At 36.3% G+C, this 27,116-nt stretch overlaps 1 protein-coding gene across 1 annotated transcript in view; it reads left to right on the top strand.

Annotated features, from left to right (window-relative positions):
• Positions 1-27,116, top strand: part of DNAH14 (dynein axonemal heavy chain 14) — a 2,550,346-nt gene that overhangs the window by 1,850,856 nt on the left and 672,374 nt on the right. Inside the window, 1 exon segment of the mRNA XM_044060213.1 lies at positions 17,911-18,013. Within this exon segment, the coding sequence (XP_043916148.1) occupies positions 17,911-18,013 (103 nt within the window).

Genomic DNA, 27,116 nt, shown 5'->3' with positions numbered 1-27,116 from the left:
TCTGAGTTATTTCAATTCTATTATAACATAGCTAGAATACAGTCTTTGCTTCTCACGAACTGTGTCGTGCCTAGGATCAATGCACACTTGATCAATACATCTCTACAAAAGTGCAAGCAACGTTCAGCTTATATATTCTTTTTTGATAGCAGCAGATGTTATTTCCTAGTGTCCTTGTGGTTTGCATGACTGATTCTTGTTTCCATGTCATCTTTACATCAGTTGAAGTGTCTGTATTTTATTTCTTTCTTTTCTGCATCTGAAAGCTCACCAAAAAGTCCCTGTTAAAAATATCAAATGTCTCTCTGTATGTTTCAGTCATAACAGGATGCCATTGTACTGTATCAGTTTAAGCCTAAGCCCATAACCACATGTCTTCACAAACTAGACATGTTCTTCTTTTTGTGAACCAACTTTAATCCACATATATTAAATTAAGCATGTTTCTAGCAGATGTCTGTCTGAGACAGCTGTTGCTAAGGACGTCATACTTTCGGTATTTATTTTTAACTTTGCACTTTAAACCTTGCATTTCTGCTTTTTAGAAAGAAACATTGATTTCAAACCTTGTATTAATATAAAAGCATATTTTTCTTTTGCATCATAGCAGACATTTCTCATTTCATAATTGCTTTGGGGAAAATATTTAACTTTATATAATATCTATCACTGTCTGCTACACATACTCAGAGACATCCATAATGTCACTTTTCATATGGTCCAATGAGCTATGCCTCATGTCATTTACACCCACATGGACTATGATAGAATCTTATTGGTACATGTGGTGCAGTGACATGAGTGCATGAATAATATTACAGGTCCTAGCTTCAGATAGGCAAGTAACCATTATCTCCTCCTTGTCCAGCCTGGTGAGAAGGGCATTTGTGTGTCATACAATAGAATCCTCAATGACAAGAGTATTAGGTAAAGTGTTTGCTTGCCATATGGACTTTGTTCTTTGGGGATCGTTGGGTATAGGCTACTGTGTGGTGTTTGGTGTTGTTTTTGGTATGCGTTTTAGTCACTGCTGAGGATAGGTTTTGCTGTTAGATGGCTTAGGAGGTCTTTGTGGTTTGGGAAGATTTTTTTTTAAGTGCCTCAGCGTAAGAAGGTCTGTATGTGTGGCGAACGATATGTGTATGTAGGATGTAGAGTGTCTTCTTGACAACCTTGTTAGTAAGGTTTGCATATACATCTATTGCATACTGTGTTAGCTTCTTTAAGGATTACAAAGTTTTCAATGTACACAAGACAATTGCTACATTGTCTGAGGATGTCCAGTTCTACCAAGCTGGCTACATAGACATTAGGAAAATGCATATCCATATTGTCAGGACCTGTATTAGGGTCATTCTATTATGGTTTAGGGACTTTGTTTTGCAGGGAGTCAAGTGTAGCTGTTAGGTAGTGTTATGTTCTGTTATTAGTGCTGTTCAATATGCTAACTAGTTGCCCTAAGTTTAGCTGTGCTCAAAGTCTTACTGTGTTGAGGGATAATGTCCTAAGTACTAGCTTTAGGTAAAACTTTAAAGTCTAAGCAGTTGCTACTATACAGGGCACTGATAACCACTGCTGCATGGTAAACAGCTCTGTGTAAAGGCACCTACCTTATAGCCACAGAAAAAAGTTGAATAACTCCTACACCCTATGGCCAATAAACTACTACATTCTGAGCTCCCTGGAGTGCTTACCAACTCAGAGAAATGAGGCAAACACCTTCTGCAACAAGATGGATGGCCCTGGGAATTCTTAATGTAAAGGCATAGCGAAAGTAACTCTCAAGTGCGGACCAACACCAAATAGCCAAGTCCCTGGCTAGATCACCCTTCTGCAAGGAGATTTAAATCAAGGGAGATCAGTAAACCAACAAACAGGCAAAAAGAGTGATTTTTTTCAGGTAAATAGTTGCTTAAATGCTTTGAAAATACTGTAAACCCGTAAAACAGCAGCAGTCCTTTAGTAAATGGAAGTGCAAAAATACAGTAAAGTTCCTTACCTCGGCCTGGATGGCACTAGATGCAGCAAAAACACCATAGATTCACACACAAGGTCGCCAAGCTTTGCTTAGCTCTGTGGGATTGAGCTCAGCAATAAATTATGGCACTCGGAGCTCTTTCCTTGTGATTCCCAACTTAGATAGACTAGGTTACCACCTACTGCTACTAAGTGATTAAACTCAGTCCTCTTACTGTAAAATGCACAAAAAATGTAATAAGTGCAGTGCTATCCCAGTAATTTAACAGCCAGTTATTTACTGCTTATAATGAATGTAAGGCAAGGTAAACAGCAAGGTGATATAAGGCATTACAAACCTATAACATTGCCAAACAGTTTAAAATACACCAGAGAAAATTTATAATAAGGGAAGTTTCTCAACAGTTGTACTGGTTGGATGGGTTGGTACTTAGTATTTGGATCTATGGAAAACAATGGGAAGGAAGAAGTGTTTAAATAGCTTGTACAACTGATAATAGCAGTGAAAGAGGGTGGGGGACTTTGGTAGTCAGATTACCATAATGAGTAGAAATAGGGTCACTGACTTTAAAACCACAAAAGAAAAAGGGAAGGAGGGTTGGGGAACCACAACAACAGATTCACTTATCTGGTGCAGAGATTCTCAACAGCTAGATTCCTTTGTTTAAAGATGTAACTTGTAGGAAGTGCTCACAAAGCAAAGAAGCCACAATAGTCAACATTAACTAAAAAGTGATATATAGAATTAAGAAAGTAAGAGCAACCCAATCAAAAGTAAAGCTGTTACAAACTAGTTCAAAGTAGACACCCTGTCTGCAAAGTACAAGCCACACTCCCACTGTGGCTATGTATTTACTGCTGGAACCTACTTGATTAGTTTTAACAAACCTGATTTGTCTAAGAAACAAAAATAATTTGCTTTCAGTTAAACAGAAAAATTAACTGTTATGAGGCGATCTGTGCCTGATGTATAAAGCCATGTCCAACCCGGAATTAATGGACAAGCTGCACCTCAGAAAATCCAAATCCCATCGAGCTACGCGCTCGAGAGACTTGAACCTCAGCACTGAAATAAATAGGACATGCTGGAGGGACAGATTCATAACCCAGAGGCTCCCTTCACTCTGGAATAAAATCCCAGTCCAGGTTAGGCAGAGTCCCTCATTGACTCTCTTCAAGAGGAATCTTGATGAGTGGATGGGAGATCGTAGGTTTACCCCGGGTATCACTTCTGTGTCACTGTTAGACTGAGGCACAGTATAATAACCTCGAAAAAGGGCATAGCAAAATTAATTTAAAATGGGTGGCAAAAGCCAAACACACTCTGGCTAGGCTTATAAATGCCCTAGGGCAGATAGCCTAGTATGAACCTATGAACCTATGAACCTATAAGACAGAGATTCACTTATCTCGTGTAGACTCCTTTGTTTAAAGAAGTAACAAAGAGTTTCTCCCAAGGCAGAGATTCCACAGAAGTCAACACTAGCTAAAACAAACAGTGATATAAGAAATTAAGAAACCAAGAGCATTCCAGTCAAAATTTGAACTGTTACAAACCAGTTCAAACTAGACAACTGTCTGCAAAGTTGAAGCCACACTCCCTCTGTAGTCATGTATTTACTTCTGGGACCTTCTTGGCTAGTTTTAACAAATCTGATCTATTTAAGGAACAAAAAAATAATTTGCTTACAGTTAAAACAACATAAACATTAACTGTTACAAGACAGAGATTCACTCATCTGGTGTAGAGATACTCAGCAGCTAGATTCCATTATTTAAAAACATAACCAGGAGGTTATCCCAAAGCAGAGAGGCCACAATAGCCAACACTAGGTGAAACACACAGTGATACATAGAATCAGATTTTATCTGATGGGTGATTACTAGGCTAACAAACCCACGGGGGCCTTTTTAAACCTAGTCATGCTTCTCAAGGTGAGAATCAAATTCTGTACCTTGTGTCTATGAGTTAAACATCTAGCCCATTATGTTAAACCCTCCCCAAAGACAAAGTTAGAAACAAACCCTGTACCTTGTATCTGTGAGATAAACACCTTAACCATTATGCCAGCTGATTTCAGTTTAGATGCAATAGGAGAGCTACTGCCAACAGTCAAGTAATCAAAGGGAGATGATTGTGTGGTAGTTAGAATCTTTTTAATTCAAGCCAATATTCTGTTGAGAGGTATAGTTTGTTTTTCCTGTGAACGCGGTGGTGATGCTGCGGTAGCGTTGTCGCCTCACAGTAAGATGCTGTCCGGTTCGATTCTCGGCTAGAGCGTCTTCTGCGTGGAGACATGCGTGAATGGGCGTACCTTCGTTGAAGGTTGTGCGTCAGGGCTAATAACACGGCACGTAAAAATTAACTACCAATCATTACCAGACCGGAGTTCCACTGTGGTGACCCCTAACCGGGAAAAGCCGAAATACACAACAACCGCTGTGTTTAGGCAGAGTAGCATAGTTTAAGAGATCACAAGAGGCCATTTTTATTACTGGAACATTTCTAATGTTTCCAAGCCTCATATCTAGATTTAGTAGTGTTTTATGCCTTATTATAATTGTCTTATGCACATAACTGAGAATAATGTATTTTGAATAGTTTAAATAGTTTTTGAAAACAGTTATATAAGTCAGAGCTGGCATCTAGTGTAACAGATTCTACAGAACACTCTAAGGGCGGAAGGACATGTCTCAGAATGTCAGCAGAAGTGAAAAGCCTGAAAATGATCACAGAAGACAGTTTTTAAGACCAGTGTAGATGATATGGTAGTTATTACTGAAATTATTTGGGCCAGTTATTGTGGAGGTGATATTTCGCAGTGATGCTGGCAAATATAATGACAGACAAGCAATTCTAGTGCTGCCTAAAATGCTGTATAAAGTAAACAAATGAAACCAGTTTTATTAGCCTCATGATCCTAACCTAGCTAAAAAGTGTACTTAAAATAGTTTGACAATACCAGAAGAAACATACAACTGCTCTTTAGCTGAGACATTATGTTTAAAAAAAATATAAAGGAATGAAAAAAATAGCATGGAAGCAACCTAAGCAGTATGGCTGTCTCCCTATTGTAATTCCTACATTTGTAAGTGCAAACCCTGGAATTACAAAAAAAAAAGTCTCAAAATGCAGATAAACAGCAAATGTCAGACACTGCTGATCTCTTTTAAAGTTGTTTTTTGCCATGGGCAGGCACCCTGCACCCAAGATGTGGGGTACACAATGCCTACGCCCCTATATTTATGTATTTCAGCTTCAGTATTGACTTACTTGGAGAAAATGAAATATTCCAATAAATTGGAGTTTCAGAATTAGCATTTGTAAGTCTGCATGTTTGGTTATTCACTCTCCCTATTCATACTGACAATATACCACAGATAGTTGGTGCCAAATTCTTACAGCTTATTGCTTGCCTTGTTATGTGCCTTAGACCAGATTCCTGGCATGATTAAAAAAATTAAGCTAGCTTGCAATGAATAATAAATGATACATTAGAATTGTCAGTAGTTTCGTGTGATAGGACATTTCCAAACCTAAAGAGTTTGTACATGATGAATTTCAGGCCTTTTTTCGGATTAGGAGCATCTATATGCCCTATAGCTGAGGATTCATCTGGCTTGTAGGTGCTCTGTTTATCTATGAAATAGTCTATGTAGCCATGAATGCAGCATTTCATTGTTAGCAGTATTAAAGAATGTCATGTTATTAAAGTCAATATGTTAAGTAGTGTTAACTGGATGTTTGAAATATATTAAGTTGGACATTACTCAGTGTTGGGGGTAAAGAAGTAGTCCTTTACCCCAAATGTTGAGGAATCGTGACATTAGTAAATTCAGGGTCATGGCCCCCAGTATGGGAGATTTGCTCCAGCAAAATTGCTTTTTATGGTGTTTTTATTTAAAGCCAGTAGTTTTTATTGTTAGTGATTTTTTTTACGCCACTGAGCTAGATGTTAGTATCTTTGGCAAGTTGCCTCTTATCTCTAGGACTCTTCAATATCTTTACAGAAGGCAAGTTGTTTCCTATTCTGAGATGCAGGTCTGTCAACATTAACAGTGAGAATGGCATTGTAAAAGACAATTCAGACTTGATTTTCAGGTCAGGTGTGGGTTTACTCCAAGGTTAGCTGATTTTTTTTAAATAGTTGTCAAGGATGTAATTATTACTAAGTGACAGTTATATACTATGGATGTTTTTTTCTTTTCTCTGCAGTTTTGGGTCAAAGGAGTTAGTGTATTTAAGTAAAGTAGTGGGGAGGGGCAAATCTGCTCACATGGGGGGTACATTGGGGGCTTGTTGCACGCAAGAAACACATTTTGTGGATATTTCAGTAGATTGAAGTTTCATTCATTTTTTTTTCCTTTTGAAGCTTCGTGTGCTTTTAAATTGAGGAGTTGTAGAGGAAGTGAATTATCCACATATGTATTTAAACAGGAGTAAATATGAAATTAAGAGATATATAGACAAATGGAAAAGCAACATACAAAGGAGAATAAGTAGAGAAAGAAACCCAAGAGCCTTTTTTTGCAGATCATGTACAAGATCTGAATGACCTTCCCTCAGGATGCTAAAGAGTGGGCAGTAATGCTTGGTAAAGCACTTTCTAGAACTGTATACCTTTTCATAAGTAATTGTAGTGCTCTCATATTACAAAAAGTTGAAACTGGTGGTTCCTTAAAATAAAGAGGCCAGCTAATTACAGATTTGCTAATCTCAATTCCCTTCCAAAGAAGATCACTGAAAAAGTGTGTAGTAACTTTGAGGAGTCACTAAATGTTGATTTGCCAGTCAGAAATTAACAGTGCAGCTTCAAACAACAGAGGCCTAGCCAGTCCAATTTAAGTTTTATGAAAGGATCACCAGTGAAATGTATAAGAGAACATGTGGAGGAAGTGTATCCAGATATTAGTAGTTACAGTATGTTAATACCATACCTCACAGGAAGGTGGAAAAGAATGCGTAGTAGAGTTCAAACTGGTGAAGTGGATTTGAGATTTGCAGTTTGATCATAAATGCCATTTTGAAAGTTATTTTTTATTGTTTATTTACATTGCATGGCTTAAGCATTTATACCAGTTGATGGATAACTTTCAACAGATCTTTGTAACCATCAGTAGTGGGTTATATCTCTATTTCAAGGGAATCTAGAGAAGATTAATGGTTTATAGTGACTAACCACTGATGAGTATTGTGCAGTTTTCTGCATGTGGACAACTGAATTTCTTAGCTTTTTCGTGCATTGTCAGTAAAGATATGTTTTAACCCCCCCCCCAAAAAAAAAGCAATGGAAGAAACAAAAGGATGACTGTCTGGGAAAAATAGCAATTAGTGGAGGGACAAAGGGTTGAATGATGAAATCATTCCTCTTTAATATGCTTGTGTCCAGTGCCACACTTTATTTTGAAAATAAAGATCATCTTGCACTAATCACAGATGGGGGAGTGGTCTGCATCAAAACATACACACATGCAGTAGCTTGTATTTGGGCCAGACAAGTAACAAATTAAGCATAATGTAAAAAAAGTGCAAGGTCCTTCACTTTGAATGGTGAACTAATGGAAGATTACTTTCCTGCTGAGATGACCTTAAGCAAGAGGGGAAAGGAAAATGAGGTGGTAGGTGAAAATCAAAACTAAGGATTATGCTATGCAATGTGAAAGGGCAGTGGTGAAGCCCAATAGGATGTGGGGTGCAAATCATGGAATGAATCTCAAAGATGGTGCGGTTGGGGGCGTGGCCAAGGATGAACACAGGATAGCAGCAGATTTCTTCAGCTCCACCAATTTCATTACATTGACAGGAATTAATTACTTAAAAATTTAATTCTTGAAGTAATTTTCTTTCTAAATATGTTTGTTTTATATAGTTCTTGAACTATATCTAAAAAAGAAAGGAAATCTTAATAATATTCCTGTCAGAAATTACTTTGGAAATTTTCCTGTCAGTTTATCAGTCTGAAATGAGTTCCAGTAAGACAAATTCTCAAGACTCCAGCATCAAGAAAGAACTTCAGTCTCTGATAATTATAGTCCAGCAACTTACTGCTAAGATGGATAAAATGGATACTAAAATAGACACTTTCATAGAAAAACTACAAAACAAATAGACTTGTTACATATGGACCTGCAACAACAGAAGATCCAGATGACAGGCATAGAAGAAGCTGTGAATGACATGGAAAATAAAATACAAGAAGAGGAAATCAACATTGAGTTTCTGCTGAAACAAAATACACATTTACAAACAAAGCTGGATGACCTGGAAAATAGATCTAGGCAATAACATTAGGATTTTTGGACTGCCAGAAAATATTGAAGGTAACAATATTACTTCTTTTTTAACAACATGGCTCCCTAAAACTTTAGATTTACCAAAAGCATTCTCTTTTGGTATCGAAAGAGCACATAGATCTATAGCTAATACTAACTCTAACAAAAACTATCCTAGATCAGTTATAGTTAGATTTCTATCATCTTTTGATAAAGAGATGGTTCTTAAATTTGCTTGGGCTAAAGCTCCTGTTAAGTTTAATGAGACAACTGTGCGTTTTGACAATGACTATTCTTCCATGGTAATTGCTAAAAGAAAAGTTTTTCTGCCATTAATAAGGGAGCTTAAAAAAGCACAGTTTAAAACATACCTTCTTGAAAAAATATTTTGATCTTATTTGCTTACTTGCTTGGAGTGATGGATCTGCAGTGTTCTTATGACACTCAGTCTTGCTGGCTGGATTCTTGCTAAAATTCAAAGTCTGATTATATTTGCATTCACAGTCTGTTGCATACAGAAACTTGCAGAATATACACTGATGAGAGAATATACTTTGCAGCATCAACTTTAAAGAGCAGTAACAAATAACTTTTTATAATAAATCAAACGAAACCACGTTGCAGCTTAAAAGTACTGTTCCAACTTTACTTCTCATATAGTACAGATGATGTGAGAGATATAACATTTACCTCAGAACACCAAATGTGTTCCTACCATATCCCTAAACAACTGGATTTATACAGCTCTTTATATACTCTTTTTAAACATATTTTGGAGAATTGCTTATCCTGTAGAAACAATACTAAACTTCCTTGTTTAACAAATGTCTTGTAAGAGACCAGCTTTTCTGACAGTGTGAATATCCTGTAACAGTGTCCTGATGTCCATGTAGAAAAACATATTTTGAGGAAACACATTGTCCTGTATTCTATTTGATTCTGTGTATAGAAACATGTGTTCTTATGTCAATGCTGGTAAGCATATCCTGTTTTTTTATGAAGAAAAACATATTTTTGAAAACACATTGTCAGAGATCAGCTTTTCTGACAGTGTGAACATCCTGTATTTTATTTGGATCTTTGTATAAAAAACATCTGTTATCCTGTTTTTCCATGCAGAATAACATGCCATTGTTCTTTAAGGGAAAAATGTCCATTCAGCAGATTCCTTTTCCAAGCCATGGTCATTTAGTATGACTGCTGATCACATATTACTTAAACTTTGTTTCTGCATTTAAGCAAGCCTTTTCTTTCAGCATATTTACAACATAATTAATTTCAGATTTATATTCATAAAATCTAACACTTCTGTTTCCTGCCAAGCTTAAAATCTTCCTTCCTGATGGTCCTAAGGTCTTCGATGATTTAGACTCTGCTTTACTGTTTGTCAAAGAAAAAAGGATTTTGGATAAAATAGAAGAAATGGAATGGGCTAGTTCTTCATTAAAGAGATTGGCAACTGAAGCTTCCTGGAAGACTTCAGAGAAGAAGAAGAGACTAAAAAACAAATGATTTGTTATATGTTTTTTTTCTCTCTCATCATTTTAGTTCATTATTAATCTTTTGAATATAGTTCCTGCATTTCCAGAAAGCCACAAATATTTTGGAAAAGATTTAATCAAAGTTATTCTCTATGTGCAAAGAAATGTTTTGTTTCATAACCAGTCAAAATGCCTGAGGATTTAATGGCAGGCTGTGACTCGATTTGTTTTTCTTTCTGAAAAAAGTAAGGTTAGTAATTTGATACATTTTTTATCTTTATCTTTTTTCTCCTTCTTCTTTTATTATTTTCTTTGTTTAAACAATGACATTCTATTTAGATTATGTAGTGGGTAAAGGGTGGGGAGGGCAGGGAGAGAACAGTAATGAAAATATCATTAATAGAATAATAACATATTTATTTCTTGTAAAAGTTTATAAGTTCTTCAAATACTATTTCTAATTATACTTTCTTGATTATACTGCTTATGCTTGTTTGTAAATAATCTGTCATGCTTTAACTAATAATAATCAGAACTAAATAAGAGTAAATAATATGTTTTATTTTTAACTCTATTAATATAAACAGTAAGTAACATTCCATTGTATATACTTCTTACAGCTTTCTCTTACATTTTTTTATTTCTGCCTCACTCCCTTTTATTTTCTACTCTCTTTTCTTTATTAATATATAGAAATGCTTTTGACTGTGTGGGCACAGTGAATAATAGGATTTGTATGAAAATTGAGTTGGGAGAAGAATGCTGAGTTTTATTGCTTGTTGGTAATTTTGAGTTTAATTTCACTTGCATAGAGGCTGTGATGATCTGTGGAATACATTGTGGAGGTTCTGTCATGTTTAGATGCATTTACACTGCTAAATGAATGTTTGTCACTAGTTTTAATAAGTTTCCGCCAAAATGTTAAGAGAGACAATCTGGGATGTGGGCTGTCTTATGCACAATGTCCTTGAGTTACCTCAGAATCTTCAAATCACAGAATTCTCACAGAGAAACTGAAAGCAGTTAGTATAAACATTGACAAGGTTATCACACTGACACACCACAGATTCAGGAAAAATACTCTGTTCATAAAATATGTCAGTTATAATGAGTTTAAATGATGTAGTTTCTTGTAGTAAGTAAATGTCTTATTTTAGAAGGCATAAAAATGAAACATTTATTTAAATGTTTTTGAAAATCTACTTAACAGCAGCATAATAATCTGTGTTAAAATTTGTGTTCCAAACATATACTTTACTATAACTCATTTAATTCATCTGATTGACAAACATAAATAATCTTATAACTCTATTCTGGAAGAAATGTCATGTGATATATTTTAAAGCAGTAGGTTAGCATGATTGTAAAATCTGGTTACCAATATGTGTTTGCTGTGCATTATTTTGTATAAAGCAGACAGATTTATTCTAGGACAGCAAGTAGGATAGTGCTCTACAAAGACACAACTCAGTGAGATCAGATATATATATATATATATATATGTGTGTGTGTGTGTGTGTGTGTGTGTGTGTGTGTGTGTGTGTGTGTGTGTGTGTGTGTATGTGTGTGTGTGTGTGTGTGTGATGGCTTTTTCTGAGAATCTGCATAACTATCCAATATGATTTATAATAATTTCTATGAATACAATATTTTACTCTATTGACAAAATGAATGTTTGCCACAAGTTTTAATAAGTTTCCAAAATGTTAAGTGAGACAATCTGGGATGTGGGCTGTCTCATGCACAGTGTCCATGAGTTTCCTCAGAAGCTTCACTCACAGAATTTTCACAGAGAAACTGAAAGCAGTTAGTATAAACATTGACAAGGTTATCATACTGACACACCACAGATTCAGGAAAAATACTCTATTCATAAAATGTGTCAGTTATGATGAGTTTAGATGATGTAGTTTCTTGTAGCAAGTAAATATCTTATTTTAGAAGGCATAGAAAATGAAACATTTTTTTAAATGTTTTGAAAATCTACTTAACAGTAGCATAATAATCTGTGTTAAAAACTTGTGTCCCAAACATATACTTTACTATAACTCATTTAATTCATCTGATTGACAAGCATAAATAATCTTATAACTCTATTCTGAAAGAAATGTCATGTGATATATTTTAAAGCAGTAGGTTAGCATGATTGTAAAATCTGGTTACTAATATGTGTTTGCTGTGCATTATTTTGTATAAAGCAGACAGATTTATTCTAGGGACAGCAAGTAGGATAGTGCTCTACAAAGACACAACTCAGTGAGATCAGATATATATATATATGTGTGTGTGTGTGTGTGTGTGTGTGTGTGTGTGTGTGTGTGTGTGTGTGTGTGTGTGTGTATGTATGTATATATGTGTGTGTGTGTGTGTGTGTGTGTGTGTGTGTGTGTGTGTGTGTGTGTGTGTGTGTGTGTATGTTTGTGTGTGTGTATATGTGTGTGTGTATATATATGTGTGTGTGTGTTCTTATGTGTGTCATGTCTTTTTGTCTTTAGGTAATAACGCAGGTGGTTCTGAGAATCTGCATAACTATGCAATATGATTTATAATAATTTTTATGAATACAATATTTTACTCTATTGACAATAATGAGTTTAAGTAAATGCTCATATACAAACAATTCAAGATTTTTTTGGAAGCTGTTGATAGAATTCACATGACAGAAAATAGATGCATCTTAATGCATGTAATGTCTGAATCATATTAGCCAAAGTTTTTGATTTAAATGAATGTTAGAACATCTCCTCTTGATTTCTAACATTAAGATTATTTGAATGCTATTAGAATACAAGTGTTATATATTACATAGATCTATATAATAGTATGAACAGTTTTTTTAAAAAAAAAAGTTTATTTTAGTTTATATGATGCTGTTTTACCAAATGTGTAGTTTTGTCTTGATAGATAATTGAATTGAAAACTGTTAACCTCAGTTAAATATAACTAGTATTAAATTGATAAGGTGGTAGCTGAGGTACTGCTGCTTAGGGTAGGGGGTTAACTTGAGTAGTAAATACTGCTCTAAGTTGGAGTTTTCAACTCCAGGCGGGATGCAAGGTTTAATCCTTACATTATTTTCACTTGTTCATTGTTATATGTATATAGTTTTGACATCCACAATATATTTTGTACACTCATTGTCACTACAAACAAAATTGAATCCTATACAAAATCCCATAAGAGATTCAATAAATACAGCTATATTTAAAGGTACACCTAAAGGAGGAGATGTAACATTACTTATGTTGTTATTTCTAATTTTGATCATAAGATTCTTGAGTTTTAAAAATGCCAAATGACATCTTTAAAAGGAATTTCTTTAAACATTAATGGATTGAATAATCCATGTAAAAGGGCAAGCCTAATAAGATACATTAATCTACACAAGGCCAATCTAGTCTTCCTGCAAGAAACCCATCTCTTGAAAAAAGATATTGATAAACTAGCCACTAATAAGTATACAGTATTGGTTAGTTCAGAGCACACTCAGAAAAAAAGAGGAGTGGCTATTTTATGGAATAAAAGTATGCCCATTCCTAAAACCATTAAGTCTTATCAGGATGACAAAGGAATGTTTTGTATGGTTACAATACAAATTAATGGGAAGACTTACACTTTAATTAATGTATATTGGATACCTGGAATTGGTATTAATACAGTGAAACATCATATTGATAAGATCATATCATTCTCTATAGGGATATTATTTTAGCTGGTGATTTTAATTGTATACTACATGAAAGTGATACTACCACTATAAAGAAAGAAGAATTACATCTAATGCAAAACATTTAAATGATTTTGCTAATTCTTATCATTTGAATGATATTAATAATCAGATAGAGTCAAAATCATTACCATACACCTTTTTTCTAACAGATACAAAACTTATTCAAAAATAGATAGGGTCTTTATTTCTAACCAGATGGTAACAGATTTAATTAATTCCAAAATCATTTCATGTCCTATATCTGATCATAACTCAATTGTTTTGAATTCATGATAAAAAATACTCATAATGTTCAGATCAAAAGGATACCAGCATACTTAACTCAACTAAAAGACTATAAAGAATATATACTTTCAGAAGTACAACATTTTCTAGACATAAATAATACTCCTGAAGTCTCCATTGTCTATGTTTGGGATGCCTTAAAATCATATCTATATGGACAAAGTATCAGATGGTATAATAACAAAAGGAAATCTTGGGATAAGGAATTGTTAGATATTCAAAGTAAACTAGACTCTTATAAACATAATAATAAAGAAAATATTATGGACAAGAAAGTTATTGAAGAAATAAACAAACTAAATGAGAAATACCAAGAAATTTTAACTCATAAAGTTAAAATAACTTTAGAGAATACAAGTTTTGTCTTATTCAATAAGCCCCAAATACTTACATAGACTTAAAAATAAAACAAAAGATTGAATAAACAAAACCATATCAAAGAAATCTTTTCTCTAAGGAAAAAGAAGAATGTTTCTAGTATACCAGAAATACTGGATGAATTTAGAAATCACTTTCACAAGATTAACCATAACAACATTAACATGGAACCTAAAGATAAAATAAAGGAGTTTATAACCACAAACATGAATAAAAGCAATAAACAACAGATTAAACTATTGGACAAGAGTATTTCATATACAGAAGTTATTACACAAATAAATAAGCTTAAATCAAACAAAGCACCGGGTAATGATGGTATTATACCAGAGATATATAAAATCCTTTCTAAAACTACATATTCATTAATACATAAGGTTTTTATTCTGGCCCAAACTGAGTTAATAACCCCCATCTTGGCAATATACATTTATTTCACCAATTTTAAAACCTAATAAAGATCCAACTAGATGTTCTTCATATCGACCCATCTCATTACTTAATGTTGATTATAAAATGTTTATGAGTATTTTTGCTGATAGATTGAAGACAATTATCGGCATTATAGACATAGATCAGCCGGGCTTCATTGTAAATAGAAATACTTTTGATAATATAAGAAGAACTTTAACATTAATTGATTTTGCAAATAGGAAAAAGAAAGATTTAACACTTATTAGTCTTGATATAGGTTCAGCATTTGATTCAGTAAGTTGGGACTATCTGTTTACCTTACTGAAATGCACAAATTCTCTGATGCATTTGTAAATTTAATTGAGCATTTATACAAAGGAACACTGGCTTATATTAAGGTAGGAACATATGTTTCACAAAAAAATACCCATTCTTAAAGGTACAAAGCAAGGATGTCCACTTTCTCCACTATTATTCACTTTAGTAATGGAGCCTTGGGCTAATTTGATTAGAAACAGTACTGACATAGAGGGTTTTGAAATAGAAGAAAATACAACATCAAAAATTCAACTTTTGCAGATGATGTTCTAATTACATCAGCAGGATCTAATTCTTCTATGCAGTCTTTATTTGATAAAATGATGAATTTTAAAAGTATTTCTGGTTTAATATTCAATGAAGAAAAAACTAAAATACTACCTATATATACACGAAAAATACTCTCATTAGTGATTTTACTAAATATGTACCCAACTCAGGTCAGATAACTTATTTAGGTATAATACTATCTAAAGATATTAAATCTATTATATATAATAACTATAATACCTGTTTTCTTAATATACAAAATCTTTTAATACCTGGAATAATATGTTTTTACTATGGAGGAGAGACTTACAATTATTAAAATGATAATATTCCCCAAGATTTTATACTTAATACAATCAATAATACTTTCACCTACAAAAATAACTATCAAGAAACTGAATACACTAATGTTAAATTTCTTATGGGCACCTAATAGACCTAGGATTGCATTAAAGAAACATACTAATAGCTGGTCTCAAGGGGTATTTCTTTTCCAGACTTTAATTTATATATTATCTCTTCTATTATAAAAGTTATTACTGTATTACTAGATCGTACATATGTCGTAAAATGGAAAGATTATTGGGAGCTAATTAGTATGCACTTCATGAAAATCTCCTTAACACATAAAAATATGATTATAAATAACTCCATGTTGTGGTTGCTAAAGGAATTTTGTACTTCACCTATTACACCTAAACATATGGTCTGTTACCCATTAAATATTATTATTAGTTATAACTTTATATTCATGCACCCTAAGTATAGGGAATGGAATTTTATTGTATTCCTATAATTTATACTCAGGGTATGCTTATGTCATCTACTTCTGAAGGAGCTCATTTAGCTATAGATAATAATCTAAAGTACTGGTATCAGCTGATATCTGATAATAAAGTTAAAAATCTAGATTTCTTAAAACAAGAATTTGATCTAAGAGAAACTTGCTGGTTAGAGGTTCAGATCTTTAGACAACATCTCATTGATAGAATAGATCTAATGGCTATAACAGTTAAAGAATCTATTCCAAAACTGATTGATTACTTGATAATAAATTTACAGCATAAAGTTTCTGATAAAGGTAAACTTTCATATATACATAAAATTATCAGACAAGAAACTTTTACAATGTAGATTCATACTGGAATTATTTCACCTCTATTAATGGGGACCCACCAACTCAACAAGATAAACAATATATATTGGAATCTGCTTATAGAACTACATCTTCCATTGTCTGGAGACTTTATACATGGAAATTTTACATAGATCTTTATATACACCTTTGATGATGAATAAAATTAATAATAAAGATAATCTATGTAAGAGATGTAATGTAGAAATTAATGCTGACTGGGCTCATATGTTTTATGACTGTATGAAGTTGAAAGAATACTGGAAGTCAATTAATGAATTTTTGCAGGCTCTTTTACAGATAATTTCATTATTTCTAAGTCTCTTATATTATTCAACACACCTGTACCTCAATGTGTTAAAAAGATTAAGCTTCCCTTGTTATGGTCTATCCTAGCAGTGGCTAGGAAAATAATAACTAGAAATTGGATTTCAGATACACCTCCTTCGTTCAATGAATTTAAAAATGTTATGAATATAATGTGTCATATGGAAATAAGCACAATTAGAATGAGAACAACTAGAAAAACATCACATTTTATTGTATGGGATAATTTACAAAATTTGTTAAAAAAATTCTAATTTCAATAGCACAGTATTTTAGTTTAATTAATTGATCTGATTGTAGTGGATGTCTTTGTAAATACTTTAGTTGTTTTGTTGAATATTATAATAATACCTATTTTTAATTATTTGTATAAAATTGTTATGATATTTCTCTTATATGTTAAAACAATAAACTTGTTTTGAAAAAAAAAAGATGGTGCGGTTATCTTTCCAAAGAACAGAGCAGTGGCAAGACTGCATGTAGCATGCTTTGTACAGCTCTAAAAGGCATACAAATGAAGATACATTAGGATGGTAAGAAGAAAGCAGTGCATTGCAACCAAAATAGTATACAGACTGAAGGGGTTGAAGTATGACTAAAGACTTAGAGATTTGTATAGTAGGACAAAGAAGAGAAGAGAAAATTGGTATTATCTGGAAGAACCTCACTGTATGGTCGAAAGTGGGGGAGAGGAATTGAATGAGAGACAAAGATGAAAGAAAGGCAGCATCTAGAAGGTTTATAGAGTTCCTAACAGACTTGAAGGAATACTACTTCATAGAGATGTTTTTATAGTAGAGAAATGTACTGCCTGATGAAATGGCATAGTATAACCTATGTAAAGGATTTATAGCTACTTAGAACAGAGAAAAGAAAGGTTGGAGTGGGTGTAACAGCAGAGTCACTACACTGCTTAAACCAAGTTGACATACCATGCATTTTCTTTCATTGGCATATCGATAAGCGTTTGTTAATTTGTGGGTCTGTTATTCATGAAGCATTTTTTTCTGCACCAATCAATCAATTTCCTGTAAGTGTTCTTGCTTTTTTTGATAGCCAAGGTACTCCTCAAAGCCAGTGTATACAAAGATCCATATAGGAGTCCCTTTTAATTTAGATTGCATTGATGTCCAGTACTTACTCAGCTGTTCAGGCTAGAAGGATATTTAGGTTAGGTTAGTATCAATGTCATTCTGTGTATTCATTCTAAGTGAACAGCTAACTAAAGTATGTGTGAATGGATTTTGTCAGATTGAACAACTTTAATAAGTGTTTTGTGCAATAATATTGCTCTAAAGTGTTATATTATTCTTGTGTTTTAGACTTGCGAAGATAAATGCTGACACTGATCCAGAGTTTAGGTTATGGCTCAGCTCAAAACCAGATCCTTCCTTCCCTATCACCATACTGCAGAAAGGATTCAAGGTAAGTAATGAGAGAAAACTACTCACCTTTTCAAGATTACTTATCACTCTTGACCCTGTGAAGTGAAAACAATGTATTTAATATTGTATATGGTTAAACATCAGTACTTCGTAACTCTCCATTTTCATTGCTTTGCTTTACAATATATATAGTATTCTCATTGTTGAGCAAATCAATATTTATTATTGTTAATTTTGTCTCTGCTGATGTTCTTCATACTGATCACTGCTGCAGTAGCCTTATCTGTATGGGTTATATCCTGACAAGGATAAAACAAACGGCCGGCCAGCTTCCAAAGCTTCAGGGTACCATTCATTGCCCAAACTGTTAAGTAGCTTGAGCTGAGCTGGCTAAAAGACAAGTTTAGGAGCAAAGCCTTTTTTGCTGCCACTAAAGAAGATGCTCCTTTGAGGCATTCTAGAATCTACATCCAGCTTGTGCTTTCCTTAGCTTGGGAGATAAGTTCCATTGGTGAAAAAAAAATTCAGATTTTCTTATATTTACTGGCATTTTATTGCTTTTCTCTTCAGGAAAGTTATTTTAAAGCTAGGAGTATTGTGATTTAATGGACTGTTTCCAGACTACAACATACTTTTAAAGGGAGCACTTGTTTTTTTCTGTTAGTTTAAAAATAGTGTAAACTAACAGATAACATATTTTCTGTGGAGAAATTGTGTTTATTTTTCCATAGAGATTCATTGCTTGCACCCTCTGCTGCAGAGGTGATCAAAAAGTGTAATTAAAAGGGCAAGCTGATCCATAGGATCAAAGGATCATAGGGGGTTAATAGGCTAATGGCCCTAGAGCCCTTACAAGCCTAGTCAAGTTCAGCCCATGTTCCCAAGAGTGTCTGGTTCAAGCAGACACTAAAATCAGCACCTAATTGCCCTTGTCCAAGAGGAACACAGGTGGAATCCCCAGAGTGAATTTCCAGTTACCCATCCAGGGAGTGTCTAAGACTTTTCAGCCCTCCTTTTCCAAATTGTCCAATGGATTTTCTTTCTCCTCATCTATTTTTGGCAAAAACAGAATAAACAGTCTCAACAGAATTCAGGTAAACAAACATTTAAAAAGTGACAGTAGGGTTCCAAAAAGAAGTCTCAAACCTCTCAGAACCAAGGAGAGTCCAAGTTTGAATGGCTGTTCAAAAGATCCTGTGACCGCATCCCACCTTACCCCCTTTTCTCTTCCAGAAAGTCTGAATTTCCATTTTTCTTTAGCAACAGATTGTTTCAGACAAATGGGTTCTGAAAACCGCTCATCAGGGTTACAAATGGCAGTGGGAGAAAATTCCTCCTCAACAAGGAGTTGTTCCATTTCTTACAGATTAATCTCTTTTGTTTGCACCTGTTCTTCATTACATGCTGTCCCAATGAGTCAAATAACCAGGTCGTCTTTCATAGGTGGAAATGGGTTTTATTCAAGGATGTTCCTAGTGCCAAAGAAAGAAAATGCTTGAAGACCAGTACTGGATCTTTCTTTCCTAAACCTGTTTGTGATGGTGCCCAAATTCAAAATGATGTTTCTTCACAACCTGTTACCTTTTCTTCCTCCCTCTTTCAAATTTCCTGGTAAAACAAGACTTAAAAGATGCTTATCATAAATTTACATATTCATCCAGACTTCAGGTGTTAATTAAGGTTTTGTGTGTCTGGATCACATTGTCAGTTGTCTGCCTTACCAGCTGGATTATTCACTGCACCAAGAATGCTCACAGTGTCTAGCTCCAGTTATAGTTCATTGTAGACTACAGAGTATCCACATTTTTCCATATTTAAATGATTTGCTTATCTTTGTAGAGTCTTTTTCAAAATGTCAGGAATTTCTGTCTTTGGTGACAGATCTCTTGCACAACCTGGGATTCCAAGAGAACATTCAAAAGTCTTTCATGACTCCCTGACACAGAATTGCATTCCTGGGACGTCAACTAGACACCTTAGTTCAAAGAGCTTTTCTTCCACAAGAAAAACAGATCTTTATTTTTTCCACTTAAACTTCTGCAATGCAAAGGAATACCTCAGGATTTTAGATCTCATTGCATCTATGATTCTCATTATACCCTTGACAAGACTCCACTTGAGAAAATACAGTAGTATCCAAAATCTCTTAGATCCAAGCATCACCACCCTTTATCTTTTCAGATCACAGTACTGAGTTTTGTCAAAAATTATTTTTTTGGTCGAGACAACAGACATCCTTAAATTCAGGTCTCTCCTTCCCACTCCTTGCTGCAAAGCAGTCAGTTACCACAGACATTTTGGACATGATTGGCGAGCCATTTGAGAAAGGAAAAAAGTGCAGGGGGTGTGAGATACCAAGGACAGATTCAAGTGCATAAATATGAAGAAGATACTGGCCCTGACCAAGGCACTCAACTCTCTGAACCATCTTTGATTCCCTGGACCTCTTCAAGTGGTTACAGACAGTACTACAGTCACGTTGTATATCAGCAAGCAAGGGGGAACCATGTCATATCCCTTTTTGCAGACTAGACATGGTAGTTTGGGATATAGCTTTACATCACAATCTCACTCTACCTGCAGCCTATATTCTGTCAGAGCAAAATTGTGTGGCAGACAAGCTAAGCAGTACCAGGACAGACCCTCAGAAATGGAAACTGATCAAAGTCTTCCAAAATGTGAGCCATCTGTGGGGAGTTTCTCAAGTAGACATCTTTGTCTAATCTCTTAACAATCAACTGACAAAAGTCAGTTCCAGAATGCCATGCAAGAAGGCTTGGAAGACAGATGCCTTTCCTTTTCTTTTCTATAGACACGAATGTTCCTATATGTGCATTTCCACCCTTTCCACTAATATCCAGGGAACTTCTGAAGATTCTGAAGGAATCTTCCAATATGATTGCGGTGACTTCATTATGGCTCAGGCAGCCATGGTTCTCCCCTCTTTAGGAAAAGGTCAAGGGCAATTACCACAAGCTTCATCACAACATGGATCTACTCACACAAGAACAGGGGTGTTTGATCACCTCGATATCAATAAATTGCAACTGACTGCCTGTACGATAGGGTCATAATTCCTTTTAGGCACCTTTTTACAGGGGATGTGTACCAGGTACTAATGGAGGTAAGAAAGCCAGACAGTAGAAAATCATATATTAGCAAATGGAAAAGGTTTTCTAGTTAATGCCAACAACATAATCCATTCAGGGCTAGTTGTTTTCTGGTTTTATAATATTTGTGTGATTTACTATCCTACAGACTTTTTTATTTTATTATCAGGATTCATTTATCATCTATTTCAGCATGTTTCCCATGGATCCTCCTCTTTCAAGGCAGTCTCATGTCAAAATGTTCTTGAAAAGGGTTCTGCATAAGTGGCCTCCAAGTAAACTGGTAGCCCCTCAATGGAATCTTGATTTTGTGGTAGAGAAATTGTTATGTGCTCTGTTTGAACCAGCTAATCTAGCTGACTTGAGGTTCTTAACTAGGAAAACGGTTGTAGATAGCCCTTCAAAACCCTCTCCACCAACACCCACACATAGCAACACTAAACCCACATATGTGGAGGCCTTTAGCATTAACCTGCCCAAGCAACAAGGACCTCCGAAGCTGAAACGCAAACAAACACCAATCACAACCAAAGTATCACATAGCTCACAACACCAGTGTGCCACCCAACAACAGCCCCTAAGGCAAGATGACGTACCCAACACTTTAGTCATAGATGATTCTATAGTCAGGCACACTGATGTCCCACTCACCAGGCTGAACAAGGAGAAAATTACAGTCAGCTGCCTGTTGGGTGCCAGGATCCACCACATAACGCATGCACTCACGTCACTCCACAACAAGTACAAATATGACTCTGTCATTGTCCATGTTGGAGTGAATGACTTGAGACGTACCTCCCTGAAAAAATGAAAAGAGACATGGAAGAGCTTTCAGATCATGTGGCCCAGGCAGGTATGACCCTAGCCCTTTGTAGCATCCTGCCTTCGCCCAGAATGATACCATAGTATAAGGACAAAATGATTGACTTCAACAATTGACTAAGCTTCTGGTGTCATTCAAATGGGATCCAGTATCTGTCTGCCTGGGGCAACATGATCGACAAACCACAATGCTTTGCCAGAGATGGTCTGCACCTGTTGCCCCTGGGATTCAGGTTGCTGACTAAGGCTCTTGCCACCCTTATAGTGCCTCTTTTAGGCAAGATTCAAAGGACAAACTCACCACCATAACAGATACAAGTATGCAAAATCTGAAGGTAATGCTACTCAATGCTAGAAGTCTAAACCTCAAAATGCACTCTCTCGAGGCACTCCTAAAAATGGAGAACATCGATATCTATGCAGTAACTGAGACCTGGTTCAAGGCTCCACAGAGCACCCCTGCAATACCAGGCTACAACTCTAACCACACTTTTTGGCCACCAAATCAGGACCAAAACATTAAAGGTGGAGGAGTGTCCATATTCACCAAGGATATTCACACCTCCAGGCTAGTTGCCCAACACAATTCATCCGAAATTCTCCAGGTACAACTAACACTAGGTAAGACTGCAATCCAAATTGTAGCTTGCTACAGACTCCCACCATGCCCCAAGATTCTCACTACACCTTTCTAAACATACTAGAAAATATTAAGATAAAACCAAACACCCTAATAGTGGGTGATTTCAACTACCCTGCCATTAACTGGGAAAACTACTCGTGTAGCAACACCTTTGCCCTACGGTTCTTGGAATTCATAAATTCCAGTGCCCTGGATCACCTAATCCATAGTCCCACCAGGGGCTCCAATATCCTCGTTGGTTAGGTCTGACCATAAGCTAATCACCTTTGACCTCCACATCCCACCCCCACCCCCCCAGTAAGGAAACATTCGTAAAAAACTTCTCAAAGGCCAACTTCATGCTACTCAAGTCAGAAGTGACAACCCTCATGAAACCCATGCAGATGGGAACTGAATGTTCGACTGCCAAATCCTACACTGAAGCACTGTAGGAGCACATCCACTTGTGCATGAATCGTGCCATCCCATATAGAACCAAGACGCTGTCCTCCAAAAAAAGGAAGCAAATCTAGTGGTCCCCTGTCATAAATAAACTATACAACAGAAGGAAGAAACTGTTGCAGAAAAGAGGAAAATCCCAGGATGCAAAAAACTCCCTTATCATCCTCAGTAAGAAGCTGAGATCCCTCATAAAATCCTCCAAAGTTGGTTACCAAAATAAAATTGCCAAAGATTCCACAAGACATTCTATAGCTATGTCAAGAATCTAAATGGCAATGCTCAGATCTGCTCTGAGCTACAACAGAATGGCATTAAATATACTGATCCAAGGACATTGCCAATACCCTGGCAGATCGATTCAGTGCCAACTTCACCCCCCTCACCCTCTAAAGGACCCATCTTAGTACTAAAAGATTGCCAAATTCCGGTAATCATGGCCACACAGGTAAAAAAACGCACTCTCCAAAGCTAAGAATACAGCATCCATAGGACCAAACAGCATCTCGGGCTGTGTACTACATGAACTACAAAATGAACTGGCACCTCACCTAAGTGTCATGTTTAATCATAGCCTCACCTCAGGCTTTGTGCACACTGAGTGGTGCACAGCTATAGTTATCCCACTCCACAAGGGGGGAGATCTACCTTGCATCCTGAGAACTACAGTCCCATCAGTCTGATGAGCCTGATCTGCAAGGCCATGGAGCGTATTATCATGGAACTTATAAACAAAGACATTGGCAACCTTCAAACACAGGACCCCACCCAGTTTGAGTTTGTGAAGGGCCGATCGTGTCTCCTGAACCTGATTGACTTCTTCGAATCAGTCTCCAGAGCTGTGGACAAGGGTAAGGCATTCCACACAGCCTATATGGATCTCGCCAAGGCCTTCGACACCATTCCCCACTCTGGAATCATAGATAAACGTACTAAGCTGGGCATAAATCCCTACATCACTCAATGGGTTGCCAACTGGCTTACTGACAGAACCCACACTGTAAACGTAGCCGACTACAAGTCCAGCTCCAGACAAGTGACAAGTGGAGTACCTCAGGGTTTAGTCCTGGGACTGCTGTTGTTTGGCATCTATTTCTCTGAAGTACAGGCCAGCACTAAGGAACTCTGGCTAACAAAGTTCCCAGATGACTGCAAACTGGGAGCCATTATTGAATCCCCAAATTATGTTTATATTCTATAAAAGGGCCTTACAGAAACAGATGCTTGGTGCCAGAGCCATGGGCTCAAGCTCAGTTCTAGGAAGTGTATAGTTATCCCCTTTGGGAAAAAAACATGTACCCATGAATTACCACATAGGTGGCAGTGCACTAAACACCAAAAGTGTGATAAGAGACTTAGGAATACAGGTGGACAGTGGTCTCACCTTCGATAACCACATCATCAAAATAGTCAGGAAATCCTTCTATGTGGCACACCTCATCACTAAGGGCTTTTCATCCAGGAAAAAGGAAGTCATTGTCCCACTGTACTCATCCCTCATTAGACCCATCATAGAGTACAATGGCCTGTCTGATATGTTCCTCACAAGACTTCTGCAACAACTGGAAAGGCCGCAAAAACACCTTACTAAAAGAATCACAGGCCTAAAGCAGATGCACTATTCTGACCAACTAAAAAAAAACTCCAGCTATACTCTGTCACATTGTCTACTCAGAGGTGATCTCTGCTTAACATACAAAGCCATGTCAAATCCAGAGCTGTTGGACATGCTACACTTAAAGAAATCCCAATCCATCAGAGCCACATCCTCCAGGGACCTAAACCTTGTCATCACAATGAACAAAACATGATGGAGGAATAGGTTCCTGACCCAGAGACTCCCCATACTCTGGAATAGACTGCCCATACATGTCAAAGCAGAGCGCCTCCTTGGCCCTCTTCAAAAGAAATCTTGATAACTGGATGGGAGATAGGAAATTTACCCCAGGGATCACGTCAGTCGCCCTGCTAGACAGGGGTCCAGGGAAGTAAATATTGTGGGAAGAAATAGCCAGAGAATTGTTATGGCTAGGCTTGTATGGGCCGATAGCCTAGTACCAACCTATGAACCTGTGAACCTACTGATTGCTCTGACCTCTGCAAGAAGGGTATCTGAGTTGCAGGCTCTTGTAGGGAGTCAACCCTACCTCATTTTCCATAGGGACAGGGTTTCTTTGAGAACTAATCCTTCTTCTATGTCTAAAGGGGTATCCAAGTTTATTTTAAACTGAACTGTTCATCTCCCAGTTTTTTTTTCCTGAACATAAAAATGAGGGAGAAATGATACTCCATACGTTGGATTTCCACAGACAACCCAGGTGCTATCTTGACAGAATTAAATCTTTCAGATCTTCAGATCAATTGTTCATTTCTTGTGAAAGTAAGAAGGGGAAACCTGTGTAAAAACAGACTATTTCCGAGTGGTTATTTAAGGCTATTACCTTACCTCACCATGGCAGATCTATTACAGGCAGGATCAAAGCCCACTCTACCAGGGCCTTGGCTTCATCTACAGCTTTTTGGAAAGGGTTGGATTATAGATGTATTTTAAAAGCTGCTTTCACAAAGCACTATAAGCTTGATTCCTTCTCTATGTCTAGATCAGGCTTTGCTAGGACCATTCTCCATGAGCTCTTGAACTCTCGTTCCTCCTCCCAACTATAGTTAGCTATGGTAATCTGCCCATATAGCTAAGGGTACTGCAGCAGTGATCAATATGAGGAACATAGCATGAGGAACATAGCACAGCTGAATAAGTCGAACTTAACATAACAGTAGATGTTTGAATGATCACTGCTGCAATAGCCACTCCCCCCCTTCACCCCCCTTGTTTTCTTAGTATTTTTTTATGCCAGAATGTGGACATTTATTTTTTGCTATTCCTAAAATTGCCCTTTCAGGGCTCTGCCTCCATCTCTCTGCTGGCAGTAAACCTTTGAAGGGCTTGGCAACCAAATTTGTCTTTCAGTCATTTTTTCACCTCAAGCTGCTTGACAGTTTAGGCTCGTTAGGTGCTCTGAAACTGTGGAAGCTGAACAGAAGTTATATCCTTGACCAGATATAATCCATATTACTAAAGCTATTTCAACAGATTTCATTCAAACATCCACTGTTATGGTAATTTCAAATTAACAACTGTACTTTCACAGTCAACAGTATTTGATCATACCTATTATTGATTTGCCTCATTCCTCAAAGCGTTGAATGTGTTTTCTACATATTTGTCACATCATCTGGAAATTATAATTAATGTAATTGCTTTGTCTTAGCCTCATTAAGTTTCTGACAAAGCTGAGGAAGCCATTACTTTTGGAGGATTTGATTTTATTTCTGAATTCTTTGTTGATGTTCAACAGACACACTGCCTTACTGGCATACGAGTAGTAGTGCTCTGCTACACTCCTTTTGGTAGGCTTCTAAAGCTCAGAGTCCCTCCCACTGCCTGTCTTAGGTGTGATGGACCAATCACCTGGCAGTACATAGAGTGCATTATAAAGCCATAGACAGGGCTATCTCAGTCTTCTAGTACTATTGTAAGAGAAGGATTTCATGGAAGACTGTTCCTTACTCTGGATCTCTTCAGCTGCTGAGTTGAGATAAGAAACTTGTTTGGGTTTTTTTATTTCCTCCATCTCCTCAGCAAGAGATTATGATAAAATTGTAGGACTGATGGCATCCATGATTCTCATGATAGCACTGTCCCATCTGCACATGAGGAAAATTCAGTGGTATGTACTAAATTGTTGGACCCAGCACCTGCATTTCCTGGAATCCTAGTTGCCAGTGCTACCCTTCTTCAGATAAGAGTTACAATGAGTATCAACCCAGGTCTTCACATCTTCCCACCTGTTCTGGTGCAATCTGCCCATACAGATTCATCAGACTTTGTTTGGGGAGCTGTGTTTATGGAAGTATAAGTGCAAACCATTTGGTAGCCCAAGGATGTTTGGAAGCACATCAGTATTGAAGAAATGTTGGCAGTGATCCCTGAAAATCCTTCACCACCTGTGGACTCTAGGTTATCTTCTTGTAGTTGCGGACAAAACCATGGGATGTAGTACCTTAACTGGCAACAGGGTACAAGGTCATATCCTATGTGCTAGTTGGCGATGATGACCTGGAAGCTGGTT

This window comes from Protopterus annectens, chromosome 1.part2, assembly GCF_019279795.1.
Source record: "Protopterus annectens isolate FY-2018-M chromosome 1.part2, PAN1.0, whole genome shotgun sequence".
NCBI classification, from domain to species: domain Eukaryota; kingdom Metazoa; phylum Chordata; order Ceratodontiformes; family Protopteridae; genus Protopterus; species Protopterus annectens.
The sequence above is the reverse complement of the archived record's forward strand: the minus strand, read 5'-3'. Positions and strand labels throughout refer to the sequence as shown.